Source organism: Spermophilus citellus, assembly GCF_964194105.1.
Source record: "Spermophilus citellus genome assembly, chromosome: 10".
In the NCBI taxonomy this organism is placed as follows: Eukaryota; Metazoa; Chordata; class Mammalia; order Rodentia; family Sciuridae; genus Spermophilus; species Spermophilus citellus.
The window spans coordinates 130,186,536-130,211,539 of record NC_138197.1 but is presented as its reverse complement, the minus strand read 5'-3'; the positions used below and the strand labels follow the sequence as shown (position 1 = coordinate 130,211,539).

Here is a 25,004-nt window from a genome sequence, read left to right as displayed (position 1 = left end):
CAGCCATGCCTAGAACAGGGCTCATACCCAGTGGCCCCCGCCTAACGGTGGGGGACCTTGAACTTTACTTCCAGCTCATTCCAGAGCAGAGAACCATGTCCTGGGCACACTCTGCTTGGGCCCTTCCTTGATCTCTCCAGGTGGCACTGAAGCTGCACCTTTGCCTCCGTGGAGGGACATTTTGAAAATGCCCAAAGAAGCTGGGTGCAGTGGCACTTGCCTGTGGTACCAGCTACTTGGGAGGCTGTGGTGAGACCAGCCTGAGTAACATAGTGGGACCCCGTAACAAATTTTTAAAATAATAATAATAATAATAAAACAGGGCCCAGCCAGGCGCAGTGGCCCACACCTGTAATCCCAGCGGCTCTGGAGGCTGAGACAGGAGGATCAAAAGTTCAAAGCCAGCCTCAGCAATGGTGAGGAGCTAAACAACTCAGTGAGACCCTGTCTCTAAATAAAATATGAAATAGGGCTTGGGATGTGGCTCAGTGGTTGAGTGCCCACTTTTTTTTTTGTACCTGGTACAAAAAAAAAAGGGGTCCAAATGAGAAAAGTTCCCAAATGTATTCAGACAGACTGTCCAGAGCTCAGCCCAGTTCTGCAGAGCCTCCATTCCTGCTCACCTGGAAAGTTTTGTTTTATCTGAATTCAATCCAGGGTTGCTTTATCATTGAGCCATGTCCCCAGCCCTTTTTATTTTTTATTTTGAGACAGGCTCTCATGAAGTTGCTGAGGCTGGCTTTGAACTGTGATCCTCCTGCCTCAGCCTTCAGAGCCACTGTGATTACAGACCTGTGCCACACTCCTGGGCCCACGCCTAGTGAGTTTCCACATGGTTAGCAAGAATGTTTTTCTCTCCGGGCGCAGTGGCACACACCTGTAATCCCAGTGGCTTGGGGGCTAAGGCAAGAGGATCATGAGTTCAAAGCCACCCTCAGCAACTTAGCAAGGCACTTAAACAACTCTGTCTATAAAGGGATGGGGATGTGGCTCAGTGGTTAAACCCCTCTGGGTTCAACTCCCAGTACCAAAAAAAAAAAAAAAAAAAAAAAAAGACTATTTTCTCTTTGCCTTGTCTGCTAAAAGGCTCCTACCCCTGGCAGGTCTGCAGGGCTAGGCCTGGCTGAGGGCTACTCTGCTCTTTTCCTCCCTCATCCATTTGATCATCCGGAAAATCTTTGCCCGGGTTTGATGTGTACCTGGTACTTTTCTAGGTGCTAGAAAATGAACAGTGAGGGGCTGGGGATGTGGCTCAAGCGGTAGCGCGCTCGCCTGGCATGCGTGCGGCCCGGGTTCGATCCTCAGCACCACATACCAACAAAGATGTTGTGTCCGCCGAGAACTAAAAAATAAATATTAAAAATTCTCTCTCTCTCTCTCTCCTCTCTCACTCTCTCTTAAAAAAAAAAAAAAAAGAAAAGAAAATGAACAGTGAAGAGAACAGACACAATCCCTGTGGAGCTGACAGTCAGGCAGGGGGCGGGAGGCCAGAACACAACCTAACAATTACTCTGTGTCACACCAGAGGCAATAAACGCTTAGGAAGGAGGGCAGGGGTGGGGATGGGGGTGGGAGGTGCAAGGGGTGGGAGGCTGGTGAGTCTGGTCAGGGGCCAGAGGAAGCCTCAGCAAGGTGACATTACAGCCGGGAGCTGGAAGAGGTAAGCAAGGAAAGCATGAGGGTGGGAGTGGACCAGGGGCAGGGCAGGGGCCAGTACAAGCCAGACTGGGGCGTGTGGCTGGAGGGTAATGGGCAGGGGCACCCTCAGAGCTACTCTAAGGCCCTGGCTCTTCACCTCAGTAAGATGGGGCACTGCAGGGGCTGGAGAGAAACAGAGAGGTCCTTCCTTTTCTCTCCAGCAGTGCTGCAGACTGGACCCCAGACCTTGTGTGTGCTAAGCCATGTTCTACCACTGAGCTTCCTCCCAGCCTGGGAGTGAGGATTCTGGACTCCCGTCCACAGCATCTGCTCTGCCTTCTGTGTTGGGTATGGGCTGGAGCAAGGAGGACCACTCAAGGGCAGCTTTGATGTCCGAGGTGAGGGCTGAGGGCAGCTGGGACCCCAGAGTGGCAGCGGAGGTGTGGGGGGTTAGAGTCTATGGGGAGGAAGCAGCTACAGGATTTGCTCAGGGGTTCCTGTGGGGTGTGGGACAGGTTCTCACCTGAGCAGCTGGAAGAATGGAGAAATCATCCTCCAAAACGGGGAAGGCTGACAGGAGCACCTTTGTTGGAGGGACAACCAGGAGTTCCCTTTGGGCCTGGGTTAAGCTTGGGCTCCCAGGCAGGCTGCGCAGCTGGCAGTGGTGCAGGAGTCTGGTGCTCCGGAGACTCTGGGCTGCAGGGGCCACAGGAAGCCACCGGCCAGGGATGCTACAAAAAGCCGCCAGGCCCCCTGGCATGGGGTGCCAACATTAGGTAGGGCGAGGGGCTAATGAGGGGAGGGGGACCCAGGTGAACCCACACAAGAGGGGCTTTGCTTTTGCTTTGTGTTTTGCACCGCTGGAGATGGAACCGGGCCTCGCGCATTAGGCAAGCGCCTGCCACTCAGCTTAGAAAAGGTGTTTGAAGAGGGGGTGGGGGCAGCTGGGACAGATGTTGCCCTTGAGGACCTAGAACCGATGGATGGATTGGGCAACACAGAGACCTTCAGGAACACGAGGAAGCCGTGTGAGCTGAGTGGTGGGGGCAACACCCACCTGGAGCAGGTGGAAGAGAGAACCAGGCAGAGGAGCTGGACCAGTGAGCACTTTGCACTCTTTTGAGCTGTTTTACTGGCAAAAGTAGTAGAAAAAATGGGGCAGTAGCTGGAGGGAAAGGGGCCAAGGGAGACTTTTTTTATTTTTTTAGTTGTTGATGAATTTTATTTATTTTTATGTGGTGCTGAGAATCGAACCCAGTGCCTCACACATGCTAGGCAAGCACTCTACCTCTGAGCCACATCCCCAACCCAAGGGAGGCTTTTTTTAAGATGGAAAAAAACTTCATCATTTTTAATCTACATTTTATTCGCTTGTGATCATGTCACATATTCCTCAGATGGGGGTCCAAGGATGTCCCCCAAAAGGAAGAAGGGGATCTCAAGATGGCCCTGGAAGATTCTTGACTTACACTTCAGAAAGAAATTTCAGAACGTGTCCAAACAACAAAGATTTGTTCAGGCCACCGAGGATCAGAGCAGATACACTCTAAGGAGAAGGAGGGTGGTGCTTGAGGGGAATGTGCTTTGGGGTTCCAGGCTCATCCTTAAAAGTGAATAGGAAGAGCTAGAGTTGTGGCTCAGTGGCAGAGTGCCTGCCTAGCATGTGTGAGGCACTGGGTTTGATTCTCAGCACCACATAAAAATAAATAAAATAAAGGTCCATTGACAACTAAAAAAAATATTAAAAAAAAAAATTGAACAGGAGAACCAGGTGTAGTGGCACACACCTGTGATCCCAGTGGCTCTGGAGGCTGAAGGAGGAGGATCAAAGCCAGCCTCAGCAATTTAGCGAGGCCCTAAGCAATTCAGCAAGACCCTGTCTCAAATAAAATATAACAAAGGGCTGGGGATGTGGCTCAGTGGTTAAGAGCCCCTGGGTTCAAGCCCCTGGGTTTAATTCCTGGTACAAAAAAAAGTGAATAGGAGAAGTCCATGGGGGTGACCTTAGTCTTGTCAGCTCAGATTTCTTAAGGATGGGGCACAAGGCCCGTCATGTGTTCTGGTCTTCCAGGATGTCTAGGTTGACATCATCCAGTCCATAGGTAACATGGAATATACTCATATCATTATTCTCCAACAATATTTCCCCTTGGGTTTACTTATTTATTTATTAAATATGTTCTTAATCGTTGGTGGACCTTTATTGTATTCATTTATTCATAAGCCATGCTGAGAATCAAATCCAGTACTTCACACATGCTAGGCAAGTGCTCTGCCACTAGGCCACAACCCCAGCCCCCCCTTGGGGTTATTAAGTCTGAAAAAAAATATGTTATGTAAGGTAGCAATGAATCATCTGGGCTCATAATACTCTTAAGATTTATAGGCCTTTTAGGAATTTATGTCTACTGGAAAACAGGTATGGGAAATAAAGGTGAGGATGTTCACGGAGCTTCCTAGGCTTAAAGTTACAAGTTTCCAAGCCGGACCTGATGGCACACACCTGTAAACACAATGGCTTGGGAGGCTGAGGCAGGAGGATCCTGGGTTCAAAGCCAGCCTCAGCAAAAGCAAGGTGCTAAGCAACTCAGTGAGCCCCTTTCTCTAAACACAGAAGAGGGCGTGTGTGTGTGTGTGTGTGTGTGTGTGTGTGTGTCTCAGTGGCTGAGTGCCCCTGAGTTCAACGCTAGTACCAAAAAGAAGAAGGAGGAGGAGGAGGAGGAGGAGGAGGAGGAGGAGGAGGAGAACAAACAAACACACACACACACACACACACAAATAAAATAAAAAAGGGATGGAGATATGTCTCAGTGACAAAGTGCTCTGTGTTCAATCCCCATTACAAATAATAATAATAATAATAATAATAATAATAATAAAAGTCTTTGGTCTGCATCCTGTCATCTCAAGGACTTAGGAGGCTGAGGCAGTAGGATCGCAAATTCGAGGCCAGCCTGGATAATTCACTGAGACCCTGTCTAAAAAAAAAAAAAAAGTGGGGGCTGTGGATGTGGCTCAGTGTGTAAAGCCCTGGCTTCAATCCCTGGTACTCGCCCCCACATACAAATAAATAAATAAAAATGATAAAGCTCTAGTTTCTTTTCCCTTCCCTGTGAACCTTCCTTCTAGCTGTCCTTATTTCTTTGATCCTACCTCATTCCCATGAGCCGAAACACCAAAGCTTCCAAGGGGCATTTGGTAGAAAATTGTCCCTCCTATCCCACCCTCATTCCCACCCCTTAGCCACCGGAGACACCCATGTCACCGGTTTCTTTCATACCCTTTCAGAGCTATTTTGTGCATAAACCAACATAAATATTATCTTCCTCCCTTTTTGACACACACAGGGGTGTGGCTCCGCGGTAGAGCACGGGCCTAGCGTGTGCCCGGCCCTGGGTTCCATCCCCAGGAACCCAGGACCACCACCTGCTCCCTACCTCGCTGTTTGGATTTTACAACATCCCAAAGGTCCTTCTGTAACAGGACACAAAGGGCATCTCGCCCTTTTCCACGGCTTCGTGGTTTTCTGTCATTTGACACATACGACGCTTCTCTTAGCAGCCCTCCACCGAAGGTCAGCCCTTTGAGATCCTTTCTGTTATCATCCCCGTTCTTCAGAGAGGCGACAGGCCCTGAGAGGTCCCTGGGCTCCCGCGGTGCGCAGCTCGTGCGTGCGCGGTGGCGTGGGAGCGCCCTGCCCTTTGCCGCTGCACCCGACTGTCCCTCCGCCTTGATTAGTTCCGAACCCAGTTTCTCCCTCACTCCTTTACCCACAGCAATTATTTTGTTTTTCTTTTGTCCATTCAAATAGCAGGGATTTACAAGCCCTGGCCATGGGCCAGCCCAGAGGACAGGGAGGGACAGGATAGAGAAGCCTTTTGCTGCCATGGAGCTTGCAGACCGAGGCGTTGGTGTGTTTTGAAAGCTACCTCGAACCTTCCACCGAGCGACGTGGAGAATTAATAAAGAGGCCCGGAACCTCGTTCTTACTAATGAGTAAACCATCGTGCCAACAAATCATTGTGGCGATCCTGTGAGCTGAATGCCACAAAAGACGACGGGAATCCAAAGCTCTGCAGTGTGGCCTCCACCCCCAGCCTGGCCCTCCTCCAGTTTCCCATCCAGCCGCTGGCTGCAGTCCTCAGGCCTCGTTTCCTCCCCTCTGTCTCCCAAGTCCTCCATCCATCCCACCGCTGAAGACCTCCGGACTCTGCCCAACCAGGCTCTCCCTGGCTACCAGCCTTGCTCCGTCTTCTCTTGCTGGGGCCACATTCTCTCTTCTCCCTGCTCTTCCCGCCTCCAGCGCTCTCCCATCCACTGTCCACCCAGCTGAAGTGTCACTGTTTGAACCTGCTAAGGCTTCTCTGCCTCCCTCAGGCAATGTCTTGGCAGCACAGCTGCAAGTTAGGATCCTTCGTGGGCTCTGGAGTCCGAGTCCCAGCTCTGCCTCTCATTAGTTGTGCTACCTTGAATGCCCTACTGAACCTCTTTGCCTTGGATAAGCAAAAGGAGATCATAAGTGAGAATGGTATAAACGAGACGATGATGATAGCTCCTACCTTAAAAAAAAAAAACTTTTTAATCAGACAAATTAAGAGTGAAGGAGTTGTAGTCATGAAACAAACACTGACAGCTGCTTTTATCCTTAGAACCTTGATCTTAAGCTTTCAAAATGAACTTAAATAGGCATTTTAAATTTATTTTCTTTAAAACTTGGTCTTCTCTTTTAATTATTATTTTCTTTATTAAATAAGGTGAAACAGTTTTGAATTTTCTGCATAGTCCTTAGAAAGACACTTTGATGCTAATTAAAAGCTATCGATCATAACGAATACATAAAAGCTACAAAAATATTTGTTGGGAATTAAACACATGTAACTGCTGGACAGTGCTAAATGTTGAGATGAAGCATACAAGGTGATGGCTGCAACGCTTACATGGTTGGGAGATGGGTGACATTTCCTGAGTTATATATTTTGGGGTGTAGAATTAGAATCAGATTGTTCTTTGTTCATGGAGCTGCAGTTACTGGACTTTTGTTGCTCAGGATTGGCTTGTTGGTCAGGAGTCCATGCTTCATTGTCCATTCCTGGCTCCAGCACCTCAGGTGCTTCTGCTTCCTCTTCTCCACCTAGTTCTACATTGTCTTCCTCAGAACCATTAAGGGTTTTTCCAAGCTGAAGGGTTTCCATAGTTCTCTGGGTCTCTGAGACCCCTGACTCAATTCTACTATTAAGCTGCACTTCTACTGATATAGTAGCTCCTACCTTATTCAGCTGCTAGGAAAATAACAGTATAGACAGTCCCTGACTTACGATGGTTTGATTTATGATTTTCCAATTTAAGATGATGCAAAAGTGTACTGATGCAACATTCTGTTTTTCATTTCCAGTACAGTATTCAATAAACCACCTGAGAGCTGGGCATGGTGACGCTTGCCTGTAATCCCAGCTAATCGAGAGGCTGAAGCAGGAGGATCACTTTAAGCCTAGGAATTGGAGATCAGTTTAGGTAACATAGTGAGACTCTGTCTCAAAAATAGCCAGGTGTGGGGGCGCAAGCCTGTAATCCCAGCAGCTCCAGAGGCTGAGGCAGGAGGATTGTGAGGTCAAGGCCAGCCTTAGCAACTTAGCAAGAGCCTAAGCAACTCAGTGAGACCCTGTCTCTAAATGAAATACAAAAAAGGGCTGGGGGGGCTGGGATGTGGCTCAAGGGGCTGGGGATGTGGCTCAAGCGGTAGCGCCCATCTGGCATGCGTGCGGCCTGGGTTCGATCCTCAGCACCACATACAAAAATGTTGTGTCTGCCGAAAACTGGGAAATGAAATGTTAAAAATTCTCTCTCTCTCTCTCTCTCTCTTTCTCCTCAAAAAAAAAAAAAAAAACAAAACAAAAAAAAAAAAACTTTGTATTTAAAAAAAAAAAAAAGGGCTGGGGATGTGCCTGAGTGGTTGAGTGTCCCTGAGTTCAATCCTCAGTACCAATAAATAAATAAATAATAAATAAATAGGGCTGGGGATGTAACTCAGGGTTAGGGTGCTTACTTACCATACACAAGGCCCTGGGATGATTACTCATACCATAGGGCTCAGTGGTTAAACATACTTGGATTCAAGCCCTTGTACCAAAAAAAAAAAAAAAAAAAAAAAATGTAGGCTAGGCTATCTAAGCCATGATGGATGTTCAGCAGGCCAGATGTATTACATGCATTTTTTTAAAAATATTTTTTAGTTGTCAATGGAACTTTATTTTGTTTATTTAAATGTGGTGCTAAGAATCGAACCCAGTGCCTGATACATGCTAGGCAAGCGTTCTGCCACTGAGCCACAATCCCAGCTCTTTTTTTTTTAACATTTATTTTTTAGTTGTAGTTGAACACAATACCTTTATTTATTTATTTATTTATTTATTTATTTATTTATTTATTTATATGTGGGGCTGAGGATCAAACCCAGGGCCTCACACGTGCTAGGTGGGCTCTCTGTCACTGAGCCACAACCCCAGGCCCTCGTATGCATTTTGATTTATTATATTTTCAACTTACATTGAGTTTATCAGGATGTACCCCCAGGGTAAGTCAAGGAGCATCTGTACATGTACAGCTTTTAAGCAGTGCCTGACAGCCAGGTGTGGCAGCACACGCCTGTAATCCCAGCAACTCTAGGGTAAAGCAGGAGGATCACAAGATCTAGACCAGCATGATCCTCAAAATAAGAAAGTGCCAGGAGTGTAGCTCAGTGGTAGAGCACCTCTTCCTTCTCCTCTTCGTCTTTTATTTTTTAGTTTATTTTTATTTATTTATTTGGTGGTGCTGGGGATTGAACCCAGGGCCTTTGTGCATGTGAGGCAAGTGCTCTACCAACTGAGATATACCCCCAGCCCCTATTTTTTTTTTATACTGGGAATTGAATCCAGAGTGCTTAACCACTGAGGACATTCCCACCCTTCTTATTTTTGAGACAGGGTCTTGCTAGGTTCCTCAGGACCTCACTAAATTGCTGAGGCTGCCTTTGAACTTTTTTTTCTGGGGGAGAGTTACCAAGGATTGAACTCAGGGGCACTCAACCACTGAGTCACATCCCCAGCCCTATTTTGTATTTTATTTAGAGACAGGGTCTCACTGAGTTGCTTAGCACCTTATCCTTGCTGAGGATGGCTGGTTTTAAACTTTTGATCCTCCTGCCACAGTCTCCCTAGCCACTGGGTTTACAGGCATGCACCACCACATCCTGCTTCTTCTTCTTATTTTGGTGCTAGGCATTGAACCAGGGTCTTGCAAATGCTAAGCATGCCCTCTACCACTGAATTACATCCCTAGTTCTAAAATATTTTTGATTACCTGGGTTAACAAACCCTGCCCCCAAACCCAACCACTCTGAGCTGAAGCTGGGCTCAGGCTCCTGCTTTTCTTCCTGTTTGGACTTCCATCAGCTGGGCAGGATGGTAGGATGAATAAGTGAATGAATAAATGAGAGAGGCATTACATTTGGGTTCTGATGGGAGACTAGGAGCTTTCCAGGTAAAGAAGAGGTAATTGAGGGCTGGGGATGTAGCTCAGTGGCAGAGCATTTACATAGTATGATTAAGGTCCAGGCTCCTATCTCCAGTTATAAAAAAAAAAAAAGTACTGATTGAGGCTGGAGATGGGTTGCTTCATCGATGGCAATGGAGGTTCCCTATTCCTTGAGTTCAGAGGGAGATGCTAAAGAGGAATGCTGGGTTTATTAGAGTTCTTTTTGGGTGGATGTACTGGGGATTGAACCTAGGGGCACATTACCACTGAGCTAATTCCCCAGCTCTTTTTATTTTTTATTTTGAGACAGGGCCCTGCTAAGTTGCTTAGGTCTTCAATAAGTTGCTGAGGCTGGTTTTGAACTTGAGATCCTCCTGTTTCAGCCTCCTGAATCATTGCAATTACAGGCATGTACCACCCACCAGCTAGTTCCATATCTGTGTGGGAAAAAGAGATTCCTGGTGGGAAGGCTTTTGTGATAGTGTGGCAATTATTTGCAGAAAAGACTGAGGTCAGAGTGGGGTGTGTTCTAAGTTCCAGCAATGAGAAGGCCTGAACCAAAGCAGTGGCAGTGAGAAAGAAATAAAGAAGCAGCAAATGAGATATCTGAGAGAAAGAATTAATATTAATCTACGTACTTTATTGAATGCCTCCTAGGGATTATGTTAAGGGATTGTGGAAATAAAAAGAACCGAAATAGCATTTATTCTTGTCTTCAAGTAGTTCAAATCCTAGTAGAAGCAGACCAACCTACAAACAAAATATAGATGTAGTGAAAGCCATATTCAGTAGCACTGCAGCCAGTCTCATTGAGAGATCTCTATGCTTGGGAAATCAGCAAATTCATTGATGGAAATTGTCTTTTCAAGTATTCCCAAAGATTTTTTTAATATTTATTTTTTAGTTATGGGTGCACACAATATCTTTATTTTATTTTTATGTGGTACTAAGGATCGAACCCAGAGCCTCACACATACAGCGCTCTACCTCTGAGCCACAACCCCAACCCCAGCCCTCCAAAGACCATTTTTGTACTCGGGTTTGAGCCCAGGGAAATTGGGCTTTGAGGTATATCCCTAGCCCTTTTTAGTTTTTATATTTAAAGAGAATTTTGCTAAGTTGCCCAAGCTGCCCTCAAACTCACCATCTCCCACCTCAGCTTCCTGAGTTGTGGTGCTGGAGATTGAACCCAGGGCCTTGTGCATGTGAGGCAAGCACTCTTTCCATGAGCTATATCCTCAGCCCTGGACTTATTCTTAATTCAATGGAATGCTACTGAGGTGTTTTTTTTTTTTTTTTTTTTTTTTTTTGTGTGTGTGTGTGTGTGTGTGTGTGTGAGTGTGTGTGTGTTTGTTTGTTTTTGTTTTTGACCCTCTACACTGACCTCCATCCTCAGACCTTTTTATTTTTGAGACAGGGTCCTGATAAATCTTGTGGGTTTTATTTTGTCCCAATTTATTAGCATTTATTTATTTACACAGTAATGAGGATAGAACCTAGGGACTTAAACATGCTAGGCAAGCACTTTATTATCCAGCTACATCCTCTGCCCCTATTAGTTTTTAGTTTTTTTTTTTTTAAGAGAGAGAGAATCAATCTCCTTCCTTCCTTCCTTCCTTCCTTCCTTCCTTCCTTCCTTCCTTTCTTCCTTTCTTTTTCTTTCTTTCTTTCATCTCTTTCCCTCCCTCCCTTCCTCCCTCCCTTCCTCCTTCCTCCCTTCCTCCCTTCCTTCCTTTTTTATATGGTGCTGAGAATCGAACCCGCCCATGCTAGGCGAGCGCTTTACCGCTGAGCCACAATCCCAGCCCCCACTCCTATTAGTTTTAAATTTAGGTATAGTCTGTCTCCCATTTAATGCAAAGTTTTATTTATTTTTTTCCGGGGGGTGGGGTGACTACCGGGGATTGAACTCAGGAGCATTAGACCATTGAACTCGTGATCCTCCTGCCTCAGCCTACCGAGCTGCTGGGATATCACAGGTGTGCGCCACCGCGCCAGGCTAAATGAGAAGATCTTACTATTAATATTAGGAGACTTTAAAAAAACTTTTTTGTTATACATGTACACAATATCTTTACTTTGTTTATTTTTATGTGGTGTTGAGAATCAAACCCAATGCCTCACATGTGAGAGGCAAGGGCTCTGCCACTGAGCCACAACCCCAGCCCTAAATGCAAAGATCTTAAGTGTTGGGTTCGCTGAGTTTTGGCAATTGTATTCATCATGGTTACCACCACCTAAAAGAAGACCCAGAACATTTCTATCGTCCCAGTAAAGTTCCTAGTGCCCCTTTCTCGGCAACTCCCCGAATACAACTCAAGAGTACCGAAGGGTTTTCAGCATGATGTTTGTGATTTGAAAGGATCGCACCGGATGCGGAGCAGAAAACCGCTAGAGACCTGGAAGGAAGGGACTGCAGTCCAGTCCAGGAGCGCCACTCACGGGCCTGGAGAGCTTGCAGGTCGCCTAGCAACCGGAAAGCGCTCCGCCCCGGGGTGACCGCTCCGCAGCTGAGGGAGGCCCCGCCTCGTCCATCTCCAGGCCCTGCCCCCTCAAGAGCCTGTAGTAGCCCCGCCCTCTCAAGAGCCTGTAGTAGCTCCGCCCCGCGTCAGGGGGCGGGCGGAGCCTTCTTATTGGTCGTCTCTTCGGAAGTGACGGAATTCGGAATCTCGCGCACAGTCTGGCAACTCCGGGGCTGGTGGGTGCGGGTGCGCTGTGCGTGGTGGCGGCGCGTGGCGCGGATTTGTGGCAGGGCGGCGGGGGCGGGGGGGGGGTCTCAGCAACTAAGACGGGACCGTAAGGCTGAGGGTCCCCACACACCTGACCCTGGTGCGTGACCTGCTCTCCGGTTCCCAGAGCTCCAGGCGCAGGCCGGGATGTTCGTCCTGGTGGAGATGGTGGACACCGTGCGAATCCCCCCGTGGCAGTTTGAGAGGAAGCTCAACGACTCTATTGCCGAGGAGCTGAACAAGAAATTGGCCAACAAGGTACCGCCCGGCCCCGCCCGCTGCAGACCTGGTGACGGTCATGCCCAGCCTTGTCCCTGGGCAAGTAGCTGAATGTCTCAGGACCTCCTTGCCGCCGCTTGGAAACGGGATGGGGGTATTCCGAATCTCACAAGGATTGAGGAGGGGATCAGAAGAGAAAATGGACTTTTAAAGGGTTTTGTAACAGATAAGTGCTGGGTTCCACACTTCCAAATCACTTTGCGGTCTTGGGCAAGTCACTCCCTCTGGGCCTCAGTTTCTATTACAAAATGAGAACAATGCTCTTCTACCTACCATTTGTTATTTTTTGTGAAGATGGAGAGTTCTAGTGGCATGGAATTCACTGTCAGGAGATTTATCCATTTATTCCTGTGACATGTTTGCACACCTTCTATGTGCCATGCCTGTTTGCCTCAGTGCTAGCTCCTGAGCGGCCTTCCTATCCTTCTGTGCTTGCCCTCTGCCCAGTGGTCCAGTGTCATCATTATCTTTCCTTTTAGTTCTTTTTTTTTGTACCAGGGATCGAACCCTGGGATGCTTAACCACTGAGCCACATCCCCAGTATCTTTCTTTTTTTTTAAAGAAAGAGAGAGAATTTTTAATATTTATTTTTTTAGTTTTTGGTGGACACAACATCTTTGTTTGTATGTGGAGCTGAGGATCGAACCCGGGCCGCACGCATGCCAGGCGAGCGCACTATGCTTGAACCACATCTCAAGCCCCCCCAGTATTTTTTTATATTCTATTTAGAGAAGATCTCCTTGAGTTGCTTAAAGCCTTGCTAGTTGTTGAAGCTAACTTTGTTTTTTTTTTTTTTTTTTTTTTTTTAAAGAGAGTGAGAGAGGAGAGAGAGAGAGAGAATTTTTAATATTTATTTTTTAGTTCTCGGCGGACACAACATCTTTGTTGGTATGTGGTGCTGAGGATCGAACCCGGGCCGCACGCATGCCAGGCGAGCACGCTACCGCTTGAGCCACAACCCCAGCCCTGAAGCTAACTTTGAACTGGTCTGCTGAGCTGCTGGGATTCCAGGCATGCCACCACACCTTGCTTTTTTCTTTCCTCTGTTACATTCTTGTTTTTTGTTTATTTGTTGAGTGCATTTTGTTTTTCCTCTCCATGAGGACAGGGACCTGTCTGTTTTTTTCCTTGCAGTATCTCCACACTTAGCCAGAGCTTGGCAGAGTAAATGCTCCATAATTATTGATTATGGTGAGAAAAGCAGAAATGATTAAGGAGGACCCCCGTAGTTAAGTATATGAGGACAAGTTGATATAAATATCATGGAGAACAGGTATTCACACACTTGTGGAACAAAGGAACTTCACCTGGAATGAGAGGGATAGGTGGCTTTATTGAGGAGGTGGCACTTGAGCCATCTGATTGTGAGGAGATGTGATGGTGAGGAGGAGCCAACTGGAGGATTTGTTTTTGAGTTGGGGGTAGGCCAGGCATAGAGAAGAGCTGTGCAGGCAGAGGAATCAGCATGTGCAAAGGCCCTGTGGAAGGACATGGAGGAAGCTAGTAGGTTTGGGAAGGGTGAGAGGAGCGTGGGCTGGAAGATGGATAGGCCTGCATCCCCATACGATTTCACAGTCAGAGTTTCAGTCTTCATGGGTAGAGCAGCAGGAGGTGATGGGCTGGGAAAGAGCCAGAGGAAGACTGGTTGACTTTAGACAGGAGGAAGATTCCTTCAAAATAGGTTGAGATCAAAGGATGGCAGTGTACAGATCTGGGAGTGTTTAGGTGGTGGAGGGAACTCACGGAACCCTTAGTGGATGTTTCTGTTACCTTGTGAGGTAGAAGGTGAAGATTTGTGGAGGAATGAGGTATGAACATGGTAGAGAGAAGGTGTGAAAATATAGGAAGGGAATATGGTCCCCTGGTTCGTAGTCCTTTTGAGACAAATCTTTCTATATTTGAACTAGGGAGTCTGAGGGGAGGCCACACAGAAAAGGCCTAGTGTCCTTGAAGGGCATCTCACCTGCCTTCTGAGCCACTGGCTTTCATAATCTTGTGGCAGTGAGGTCTGCCCACAGCTCAGTTCTCTGAGTATCTTGATAATCCCTGAACAATTCCTGCAAGGTCTGTTACTAGGAGGTGATATTATAGTGTTGTTGGTGGATACTGGACATAGTAGACAAGTTGTTTGGAGCACTGTGGTGTGGGACTGGGGCCATGGGATGTTCTGTCCTGTCTTAGGGTCTTGGCCCTTGGTCACTGTGCCAGCACATTCCCTACAACCGCCTGTGTCTGACACATTGTGAGCACAGCAGAGTTAGCTGTGGTTCTACCACTCAATGGCTGCAAGCTGCTGCGTGAACTTTGGGATGTTGAAACGTGTGGGTGTAGCCAGGATTCCTGCCCCAGTCCTCACTGGTAATACCAGGGATCCTCACTTGGTTGTTTTTGCAGTGGCTGAGCCAGACACTAAGATAGGGCTTCACTCCAATCTCTGTATAATTTAACAACACTATATATATTTCATTTTTGCAGATGGGGAGACAGGCTCCAAGAGGCAATATGATGGCATTAGGGGTCACACAGTGAACGATAGAGCTGGCATTGGAGGCTGGATCTGTCTTGTCACCATGGGGCCTGCTCTTTCCAGAGCCCTGTGTCCTTCTGAGCTTCCCTACCATGATTACCTCCTGCAGAGCCCCAACTCATTTCCATTTAAAAGAGGATACTCAACTTGCTTATGGTTAGAGGGTCTCCAGAGGTACTCCTGGGGAACTGGACTTCATAGTCACGTGTATGTGTACACATGCACACAGGTTGTGTACAACGTGGGACTCTGCATCTGTCTGTTTGACATCACCAAGCTGGAGGATGCCTATGTGTTCCCAGGGGATGGCGCTTCACATACCAAAGGTGGGTACCTTCTCCTCCTAGGGCATTGCATTTCCTGGGCTCAATTCTATAGCAAGAGGTCAAGCTATAGAGAAACTGCAGGTGGTGGGAGACCTGGGCCCATTCCTGACTGTGTCAAGAGTTGATGCCATAAGAGTGGGCAGATTCATGTCCTCTCTGGGCCTCAGTTTTCTCATCTGTAAGAAATAGGATGTAACACCAGCACGGTGGTGCACGCCTGTAATCCCAGTGGCTTGGGAGGCTGAGACAGGAGGATCGCAAATTCAAAGCCAGCCTCAGCAAAAGTGAGGTGCTAAGCAATTCAGACCCTGTCTCTAAATTCAAAAATAGGGCTGGGGATGTGTCTCTGTGATCAAGTGCCCCTGAGTTCAATCCCTGGTACCAGAAAAAGAAATTGGAGGTAAACTAGGTGATTTTCAAGACCTCTCCAGCTCTGTGATTGGGGCTCCACATCTGTGCCCCTTTGGGTCTTTTCTACTCCCCAGCTCTGCTCTTTACCCATCCTTGGGGCTGCTCATCACCCGGTACAGGAGACAGGCCAGGCCATTGCTGGGTTACGGGGTGGGGGAAGCAGGTGACCTTGAGAAGCAGGAGGACATAGCTGTTGAAAATGTGGCCTGTGCTGGGTATGGTGGCACAGGCCTGTAATTCTGGCCACTCATGAAGATGAGACAGGAGCAACATGAGTTCCAGGCCAGTCTGGGCAACTTAACTTAGTAAGACTCTGTCTCAAAATAAAATGAAAAAAGGGCTGGGGGTGTGGCTCCATGGTTGAGTGTCTGGCATGCTGTGGGCTCTGAGTTTAGTAACCAGCATGGCCCCCCCAAAAAAAAGAAAAAAAGAAAAGAAAAAGTGTGTGGGGGCGGGAGAGTTGTGGCTCAGTGGTAGAGCACTCGCCTAGCACGTGCAAGGCCTGGGTTCGATCCTCAGCACCACATAAAAATGACTAAGTAAATAAAATAAAGGTATCATGTCTGTCTACAACTAAAATAAATAAATAAATAAATATGAAAAGAAAGAAAGAAAGAAAAAGTGTGGCCTGTGGATTCAGATCGCTACTCTGCTTATTGGCTGTGTGTCCTGAGTACAATATGTAACCTCTGTCCTTCTTGTTCCTCATCTACCAAATGCAGTTAAGAGATTTTTATGGGCTGGGATTGTGGCTCAGTGGTAGAGAGCTCGCCTAGCACGGGCGGGACCTGGGTTCCATTCTCAGCACCACATAAAAATAAAGGCATTGTGTTGTGTCCATTTACAAAAAAGATATTCATTTCTCTCTCTCTCTCTCCCCTTAAAAAAAAAAAAGAGATATTTTATATTCCAGGACTGCTGTGAGGATGGGGTTAATACATGGTAGAGCTCCTAGGACAGGACCATAGCACCTAGCATGTACTCCTCCAGTTGGATTGCTTTTCTCCATGCTCTGGGTCATTTAGGTGGTGTTCTTCTGGGGTGGCTTGGCCAGGTCTGGGCCATGTAGGATGGCTGTGTGTTCTGGTTAGTGGCAGCCTGGCTGGTCTGGGTCCTCCTGTGGTCTCATCTTTCAGTAGGCCACTCTGGGCTTGGCAGTTTCAAGGTTGCAAAGCTCACTGAGGAAGCGCTTCTGCAGCCTCTGTTTAAATCCCAGTGGCCAGAGGGTCATGTGGCCAAGGCCCTGGGCAAGAGATGGAGAGACTCCACCTCTTTTTTTTTTTTTTAGTTGTAGATGGACACAATACCTTTATTTATTTGTTTATTTTTATATGGTGCTGGGGGGTCGAACCCAGCACCTCACACATGCTAGACAAGCGCTCTACTACTGAGCCACAACCCCAGCCCCAGAGACTCCACCTCTTGATGGGAGAAAATGCTGTCACATTGAAGGGGTGTGCATCTGGGAGTGCAGGGTTAGAGGAGGAGAGGGGCCTGGGGTGTAGTCCTGATGGAGATGTGTGGAGCTTGTTGGAGTGTGGGTCTGTAGTCTTGCTGTCACCTGGGCATGTGATGGAAATGCAGATTCTCAGCCTGCCCAGACCATGGATCAGAGTTGAGAGCAGAAGTGAGGCAGTTTTAAGGGCCCTGTGATGCTCTCACAGCCGGTGGCCAAGGAGCCCTGTCCTAGCCTTTGCTTGTCAGCCTCTCAGCACGGGGATGCCCAGGCATTCCAGAATGTGCTGGGACTGCCTGGGCCCTTGCAGGCATCCAGGGCTTAACTCATTCATGTGGATGTTACTGTGCTCCATAGGGAGCCCTAAGAAATAGGCTGTCTTTGAGTGGACTAGGGGCATTTTCATGAGCATAAAACAAAGACTGTGATGTGAAAACCACCAGCAGGGCTGCTTCCAGGAGAAGGAGCTGAGCTGAGCCCTGGCTCTGAGTGACCTCTGGTTGTCCAGAAAGCAGGTGGCCCTAGGTACCTGAGCTTCCAGATATAAGTCTGGTTTGGGGAAGTTCTGCATGGTCGGTTGGTTGTTTCTGTGTACGACTGCCCATTGATCTTTTTTTTTTTTTAATTTTTTTAATTATTTTTTTTTTATTGGTTGTTCACAACATTACAAAGCTCTTGACATATCATATTTCATACATTAGATTGAAGTGGGTTATGAACTCCCATGCCCATTGATCTTCATCATTTTTCACCCGGGAACAAATATGCGGCGCTGAGCGCTGGGTAGGTGCATCACAGGGACTAGATGTGAATTCTGGGTCTGGTCCTGGATGGGGGCATTGGCAGGTCATTCCGTTTCCTGGTTTTGGTTTCTCTGTGAGTGCAGTAGGGTAACTCTCTGGTAATATAGCTCCTCATGGGCCACTGAGCACCATGCAGGTGGAGTTGCTATTTTGTAGTGAGGTCAGTTGCTGTTTGATTCTGATGCTGGCTTTTGTCCCCAGGCACAGTTGTGCTGTCCCCTTTCTGCCTCCCACAAGGCTCTGGTCTGGTGGAGCAAGTGCCGCAGGGGGCCATAGCACCAGGATAGGTCCTGCCTTTACCTCTGCTTTGAGGAATATTCATTTGCTAGGTGCTTCTGCATTTTGTCATCTAGGACAGGTTGCTTTAGCTCTCTGAAACTCCATTTCCCCATCTATTCCAATAGTATAACAGTGCGTACCTCATTAAATGTACACGAGTAGACTCTTCTGCAAAACTTCCTGTGTGGTGGGTACTCAGAAGACTTCAGCTTTCATGATTTTGAGACACTGACCTTGACTTGCCAGGCTTATCCACAATCACTTAGAGCACTTCTACCTGGTGCCCACCAAGCCTGGGTCCTGGCCTCCCCCTCTAATGCTCTGTTTTGTCCACTTAGCCCTGAGCAGCCTGCTATTGGTGGTTTTTCTTTTTCTTTTTTATTCACTGTTTTGATAAAAAGTGTGTAACAAAATTTAATGATTTAACTTTTTTGTGTGTACAGTTCAGTGATATTAAATATATTCCCATTGTGTCTTCCCCCCTGCCACCCCAAAGTACTGGCGATTGAACCCATGGGTGCTTTACCATGATCTACATTCCCATCCCTTTAATTAAAAAAAAAAAAAATTTGGAACCAGGGGTTGAACCCAGGGGGGATTAACCACAGAGCTACATCCCTACCCTTTTTTTTTTTTTTATTATTTTGGGACAGGGTCTTGCTAAGTTGCTGAGGCTGACTTTGAAATTGTGATCCTCCTGCCTTAGCCTCCTGAGCTGCTGGGGTTATAGGTGTGCCATGATACCTGGCTATTATTATCATTACCACCATCTACCTCCAAGACTTTCTCATCTTCCTATGGTGAAATTCCCTTCCCATTAAATACTGTCTTCTTATTCTGTAGTTCCTCGAAACCCCCATTCTGCTTTCTGGCCCTGTGAATTTGACCATGACATGAGTAAGAATCATAGTGTCCTTTTTGCAGAAATTTACTACACCCCAAGGCAACCTTACTTATTCTTGCACAAATTTTGCTTAAGCCCACAACTAAGAACAAACTCCTCTTCTTCTTCTTTTTTTTTTAATTGGAGACTGGGGGTTGAACCCAGGGGTACTCAACCACTGAGCCACATCCCCAGCCCTTTTTATATTTTATTTAGGGACAGGGTGTTGCTAAGTTGCTTAGAGCCTTGCTAAAGTGCTGAGGCTGACTATGAACTCACAATTTTCCTGCCTCAGCCTCCCGAGCTGCTGGGATTACAGGCACGTGCCACTGTGCAGGCCGAACTCTCCTTTTTTGGTGAGGGAGGGGTGCTGGGGATGGACTCAGGGCATCACACAAGTAAGGCAGGGGCTTTATCAGTGAGTTGCACCCCCAGCCCTCTTCCTTAGGGTTTATAATCCCATGTGTATGGGCACCACATTTGTGTACAATTCATCCATAGATGGACACTCAGGCTGTATGCTTCTGACTTTTGGATGTGGTTTAAGATGGTACTCCCTTGCTGGGCGCAGTGGCATACACCTGTAATCCCAGTGGCTGAGGCAGGAGGATTTCAAGCTCAAAACCAGTCTCAGGAATTTAGGGATGCCGTGAGCAATTCAGTGAGATCCTGTCTCTAATAAAATACAAGAAAAGGCTGGAGCTGGGTGCAGTGCCACACGCCTGTAATCCCAGCAACTTGGGAGGCTGAGACAGGAGGATTTTGAGTTCAAAGCCAGCCTCAGCCACAGTGAGGTACCAAGCAACTCAGTGAGACCTTGTGTCTAAATAAAATACAAAATAGGGCTGGGGTTGTGGTTCAGTGTGAGTTCCCCCGAATTCAATCCCCAGTACCAAAAAAAAAAAAAGTTGGAGCTTCCTGGGCACCCCATTATGTGCTGTCTGCCTCTACAAGCCTGATGCCCAAACTGGTGCACACCTGGCAGAGAATCTGAGGATTTATTAAACCAAGCTGAGTGTTGGTCATGTGGGGGATGGTCCTGCTTGGTCCTAGGGTCAGAGTGATGTGGGCATGGACCATAGCTGGTATTTTTTCTTGAGATGAGGAGATTGGGGACACCTGAGGTAGTCTTGACAACCCACAGAGGTATGTTTGCTGGGCTGTCACACCACACCCACTCTATCCCCTAAGTTCAGGGCATTTTTAGCATCCTGTTCCAGGTCAGCGCTGTGCCTGGGGCAAACTTTAGCAGTCATCAGGAGATAGGAACTTGTTTCCAAACCTGATTTCCTTTGCCAGTTGCCCTTTTTAGAATTTAAAGCAGAGCCTGGAGGAAGGTTGGAATTGACTTGGAGTCATCCATGGCCCAGAGTGTGGGCTCAGGTGTGGCTTATCATATGGATTTGGGAGCCAGCCCACAGACCCAGAGCAGCTGCTGCTGCTGGTCCCTCAAAGGATCAAGCTATGACCTTGTTGGGGGTGAGGGAGTGTCTCTTGGGCTCAGCTAAAGGGTGTGGATTTGCAGGAGGACTTGATATTGACCACTGGGTCAGTGTGCTGGTGGTGAGGAGGGATTGTGGAGAGCATGGTTAACTCCAGTCTCCAAGGTCGTCCTCCTGTGCCTGCTGGTCAATAACGTGCTGCCTTCATTTTCAGTACATTTTCGCTATGTGGTGTTCCACCCATTCCTGGATGAGATTTTGATTGGGAAGATCAAGGGCTGCAGCCCAGAGGGAGTGCATGGTGAGGTGACCCTGAGTATCTTGGGCAGTGTGGCTGGGGGCAGGTTGCCTGTGCTGTGCATGTGGTTGGGGGGGTGGGGTGCTCAGATATGGACACAGATCTTCCTGTGCTGTTGGAGAAGACTGCTCAGCTTTCAGGGCCAAGCACAGGTATACTCAGCTCCCTCCCACTTTCAGGTATTGAGCAAGGACCTCAGTTGGCCATCGGCTTTCACTATGAGGCCATAACTCAGACCTCAGGTTTGGGGTACCAGGTGCTTAGAGCTTTGCCCAGGCTGGTGTGTGATGTAGGCAGAGGTGTGGGGATCTGAGGTGAGAAGGGCTAAATCCCATGGTGACATCAGTCCCATGGGCACACTGGATAGCGATGTGCCTGTTGAGCATGCAGACCCCTTATTGTCTGGCTGTCTTCTTGGGCCCTGTCTCATGCAGTCATCTCCGTTTCTTCCAGTCTCTCTAGGGTTCTTTGATGACATTCTCATTCCCCCAGAGTCACTGCAGCAGCCTGCCAAGTTGTATCCTTCCAAGGTAAAAGTGGGTCACAGAGGAGTTAGGCCTCTTCAATAGAAGGTACCTGCTCCTGTGGTGGCCTTCATATCCTGTGACCTGACACTGCTGTCCCCCTGCAGCCCTTGTGCTCTGGGTATGCTGACCCACCTCTGCTTTCCACCTGACCTCAGTTCCATGTGCCCTTGTCTGCAAGTAGCAGGCTGATGGTAGAATAGGGCTGTGGGACCCTCTTCTTCTGATTCACTTTACTTAGGTGCAAGTCTTCCTCTCCAGGCCCACTATTGTCCCAATCCCGGTGCTGCAACTGGCTGCACTTGTCTGTTTCTGTGGAGCCTAATCAGAGACTCTTCACTGGAGGAACTGTAGCCAGGGGCCAGAAGGGGCCTGGTAGAGGAGGCAGTGCCCAGTGGTGGGACTGCCACTAGAGGGCAGTGTGATTCATTGTGGGCTCTGGGGTAGGAGAGGAGGGGGTGGTGGGGGTGGGGGTGCTGTCCTGCCTGGTGTGACATCACACCTGACCCAGCCTGGCTGCTACTCTCATCAATGGTAGGGCTTTAGGGAGGTAACCTCCCAACCACCTCATCCTCCTGAGAACTGGACAAGCCCTTAAGCTACCTGCCCCTTGGGTTGTCACAAGGTTTGGATGAGAAGTGGTGTGAGGTGCCTCAGTCACTCTTTGAGAGGTGGGCTGGCTGTGGTCCCAGCGTTTCCCTGGCAGCAGCAACTCCTGCTTCTCACTGTTGGAAACAGACCCTGCAGCCAGTCGCACCTGCTTTTCCTGTGACTTCTCAGCCAAAGTGATGTCATCTTTGGGGTTGTTTTTTCTTGGGGTGGGTGCTTAGGAGGACTCCATAACTCTGTGCTCCTCACGGCTTGGTTGTGGCCTTGACCCTGGGCCCCCAGTGATGAAGCAGAACAGGTGTGGGTGTGGGAGTATGAGACAGAGGAGGGAGCACACGACCTGTACATGGACACTGGTGAGGAGATCCGCTTCCGAGTGGTGGATGAGAGCTTTGTGGACACGTCGCCTACAGGGCCCAACTCTGCGGAGGCCACCTCTTCCAGTGAGGAGCTGCCAAAGAAGGAGGCTCCATACACACTTGTGGTGAGAGGTTTTGATGGTGCAGCAGGAATCACTGGGAGGCAGGAGAGCCCAGTGTGCAGTGATGGGCGGCTCCCTGGAAGTTCTGCTATAGGACCTGCTCTCCAGCAGGTCAGGGACCAGGCCCCTCTTGTGTGGTCTTGGCCTGCCACTTCTCCCCAAAATCGAAGTCCCTGTTTCTCAAGGCTAGAGCAGCGGAGCCAAAGTTGCCAGGAATATTGGAGAGGGTGGGCGGGATTAGTGCCTTGCCTGCAAGGGTCCATGCTGCACAAGCCACCGGGGCTGCAGGGAAGAAAGAAGCCAAGGAGGGAAGAGTGGCCCGGGGGCTGCTCCCTCTGTACATACTTGGAGGCCAAGCCTCACGGACTGTCAGCTTTTCTGGCAGGACTAGACTACAGATGGCTTAGGAGGGTGGGCCTGGGAGTGAGGACCGGTGCTTGATCCCACCTAGGCCTTGGGGCCAGCAAACCAGCACTCTCCTTACAGACCTCAGGAGGGGAGGGGCAGGAGAGGGGTCTGTGCTCCACTGTGCCATCACGGATGTGGGTCCTCATTTCCCTACAGCCCCATGGCTGTTGTGTGCCTCACCTCTCCTTTGCCTATGCTGGTTCTGCTGTGAATCGAGGGTGGGTCCCTGTTATCTCCTCTCCAGGGTAGTTAAGCCCTAAATGGTGGTGAAACATACCTGTTCTCTCTCTGGCAGGGATCCATCAGTGAGCCTGGCCTGGGCCTTCTCTCGTGGTGGACCAGCAACTAGATCTGGGGTTCGATGGGGAACTTGCCCATCCAGTAGACCCTACCTCAGCCCTGGGGAAGGTGGTGCAGCTGGTCCTGAGCAGATGCTGAGGAGTCCATGTCACCCAGGACCGGAAGGGGCAGGGGTCAGCACTGCTGCCAGCATGTCCTCCCTCCCCAGTGACGTAGCCCTGATCTTCCCCACAGAGCGCTACCCCTGAAGTCCTGCCATCCTGTGATTTTTTTTTTATTTATTTTTTTTGGGCGGTGCTGGGGGATGATGGAACATAGGGCCTGCCACATGCTAGGCAAAGACTAGACCACTGAGCCACACCCCCAGCCCTATCCAGTCCCATCCTGTGATTTTCAGTGATAGCAACATTTTAATAAAGTAGTGGCAGCATCTGCAGGGAAGGATCATCAAGATCCTTCCCTGGATTTGTTTCAATGGCCAATGTCATGATCTACTTAGTTGCCAAGCTGGGACATGTCCTTAACTCACCCCATATCCCTTTTGAAGAACTCCCCCCAAATGGCAAAAAGTGGGGTTTTCAGATTGTGGAATTCCTGCCACCCCAGGCAGGGCCTTGGGCTGGCTGAGCTTGGCTCCATAGTAGAGAGAGGCCAGTCTAGGCTAGCTGCTTTGGTCCTGAAGCTACCAGTTATTGACTGAGTTAGAGGCAGTACACCCACTCTGCATTTGGAAGACAGAAGGAAGCCCCTGAAATTGGCCAAACCAGCTCTGAGTTGAGGAAGTGAAGGCTGTGGGCTTTCTTGACCCCAGGTATCATCCCCCATAGAAGAGCAGGAATCCTGGTGCCTGTCACTCAGATTGCAGGTATAGCTATGTAGTGCAGTGATGCCCCAGATTTGAGCAGGAGAATGGCTCTGACAGGTCCTCCTGCCCCTTTCTCCCAATGCTGTGGACACCAGGACACTTGTACCTGAGTCTTGTCCTGGTGTTGGGCCTCCATGGAGACTTTTTACTTCAGGTTACCAGTGGAGGTCCTGGGCAGTGTCAGCCTATGTAACCTCAGGGGGACCCTATTTTTCACCATGCTAAAGGGACAGAACATTATATAGCATATTCCAGTCATGACCTTATCTGTAAGATACACAGGCCGTCCCTCAGAGTGATTAGAGGGATTAACAAGACCATGCCAGCCATGCCATCAGTGCCCAAGGGAAGAAGCTGGGTTCTCTCTCCAAGAGGCTCTTTCCCACCAGGAAAACCATGGGATCTAGGGCCATGCCTGTATAGCTGGTGCAAGTGCAGGAGGGCAGGTGGTGATGGGGAGGGCCTTTCTGCCACAGCTCACATCTCCTTCACAGCAGCAACTGGGCTCCAGGTGTGACTGTGGGTGTCCACTGACATTGGCTAAAAAGTCCTTCCCTGAACCCTGGAGTTGGTACAAACAGCAGAGACCACCACTCACGCAAGAACAGTCAATGAATTTGGATTCTTATTTTTCTTGCAAGAAAAAGATGTTCTCTAAAATCCTTCAGCCACCAAATGATCAGGCAGAATAAAAACTTCTTTAGAGGGGAGTGTTGTCATAAAAATAAATACAGTCATGTGGCGCTGCTCAAGATTTGAACCAAACTAAAAATGGGAAGGCAGGGGGCTGGAAATTGATTTTAAGAAGCCCCCACCATGGGTCACTGAGTGGGCTGAGGTGGGAAAGAGCAGGAAGCATGTCTGGTCACACCATCCTGGAGTAGGAAGCCATGATTGGATGGACCAGTGGCCCTGACGATGCATGTGGAACTGCACTTGTAATGACACCAGCGTGGGCAGGGGTGGGGGCAGAGCAGGGCCCTTCCTTACTGCTGCAGCTCCTTCATCCTGTTCAGAGCACTGCCTGCACGGAACCACTCGATCTGCGTCTCGTTGAAGGTATGGTTCAGGAGGATGGTCTCCTGGGTCCCGTTGGGGTGCTTGATGATGCATTTCAGGGGCTGCAATGGGGGAGGCAGGTGTAGGTAAAGAGCCATAAATGTTCCTAGCAACACGACCACTGGCAGGGGCAAGAATGGGAAGGTAGGGAGAAGCCAGCCTGGAGTAGCTGCTT

The 25,004-nt window shown here is 48.7% G+C and overlaps 2 protein-coding genes and 1 long non-coding RNA gene across 5 annotated transcripts in view; 1 reads left to right on the top strand and 2 right to left on the bottom strand.

The window, feature by feature from the left end:
- Positions 1-11,775: 11,775 nt before the first annotated feature.
- POLR3H (RNA polymerase III subunit H) lies at positions 11,776-24,650 on the top strand. 3 transcript variants are annotated; one of them, XM_081310520.1, is made up of 6 exons: positions 11,776-11,848; positions 12,007-12,137; positions 14,915-15,011; positions 20,500-20,586; positions 21,037-21,100; positions 21,999-24,480. In XM_081310520.1, the coding sequence occupies exons 2-6, from the start codon at positions 12,027-12,029 to the stop codon at positions 22,636-22,638; spliced, it is 999 nt and encodes a 332-aa protein (XP_081166646.1). In that variant the 5' UTR covers positions 11,776-11,848; positions 12,007-12,026; the 3' UTR covers positions 22,639-24,480. The 3 variants fall into 3 exon arrangements, 2 of the variants coding, with proteins under 2 accessions (XP_081166646.1, XP_081166647.1); XM_081310521.1 differs by lacking the exon at positions 11,776-11,848 and having other exon boundaries at positions 11,872-12,137; positions 21,999-22,200; positions 22,901-24,480; XR_014024128.1 differs by lacking the exon at positions 11,776-11,848 and adding an exon at positions 24,524-24,650 and having other exon boundaries at positions 11,878-12,137; positions 21,999-24,482.
- On the bottom strand, positions 17,878-18,240 carry LOC308658062. The gene is made up of 2 exons (XR_014024129.1): positions 18,101-18,240; positions 17,878-18,016 (listed from the first exon to the last, which is right to left on the bottom strand). It is a non-coding gene; the product is annotated as an uncharacterized lncRNA (long non-coding RNA).
- Positions 24,374-25,004, bottom strand: part of ACO2 (aconitase 2) — a 47,147-nt gene continuing 46,516 nt past the window's right edge. The window contains exon 18 of the mRNA XM_081310504.1: positions 24,374-24,891. Within this exon, the coding sequence (XP_081166630.1) occupies positions 24,757-24,891 (135 nt within the window). The 3' untranslated portion in view covers positions 24,374-24,756. The remainder of the gene's footprint in view (positions 24,892-25,004) is intronic.

What these genes read in the sequence shown, in the direction of transcription:
- POLR3H (XM_081310520.1), top strand. Translation starts at nt 12,027, where the DNA reads ATGTTCGTCCTGGTGGAGATGGTGGACACCGTGCGAATCCCCCCGTGG. An exon ending in TGGCGCTTCACATACCAAAG is followed by an intron (nt 15,012 to 20,499) that starts GTGGGTACCTTC and finishes CTTCATTTTCAG; the next exon opens with TACATTTTCGCTATGTGGTG. An exon ending in CAGCCCAGAGGGAGTGCATG is followed by an intron (nt 20,587 to 21,036) that starts GTGAGGTGACCC and finishes CGTTTCTTCCAG; the next exon opens with TCTCTCTAGGGTTCTTTGAT.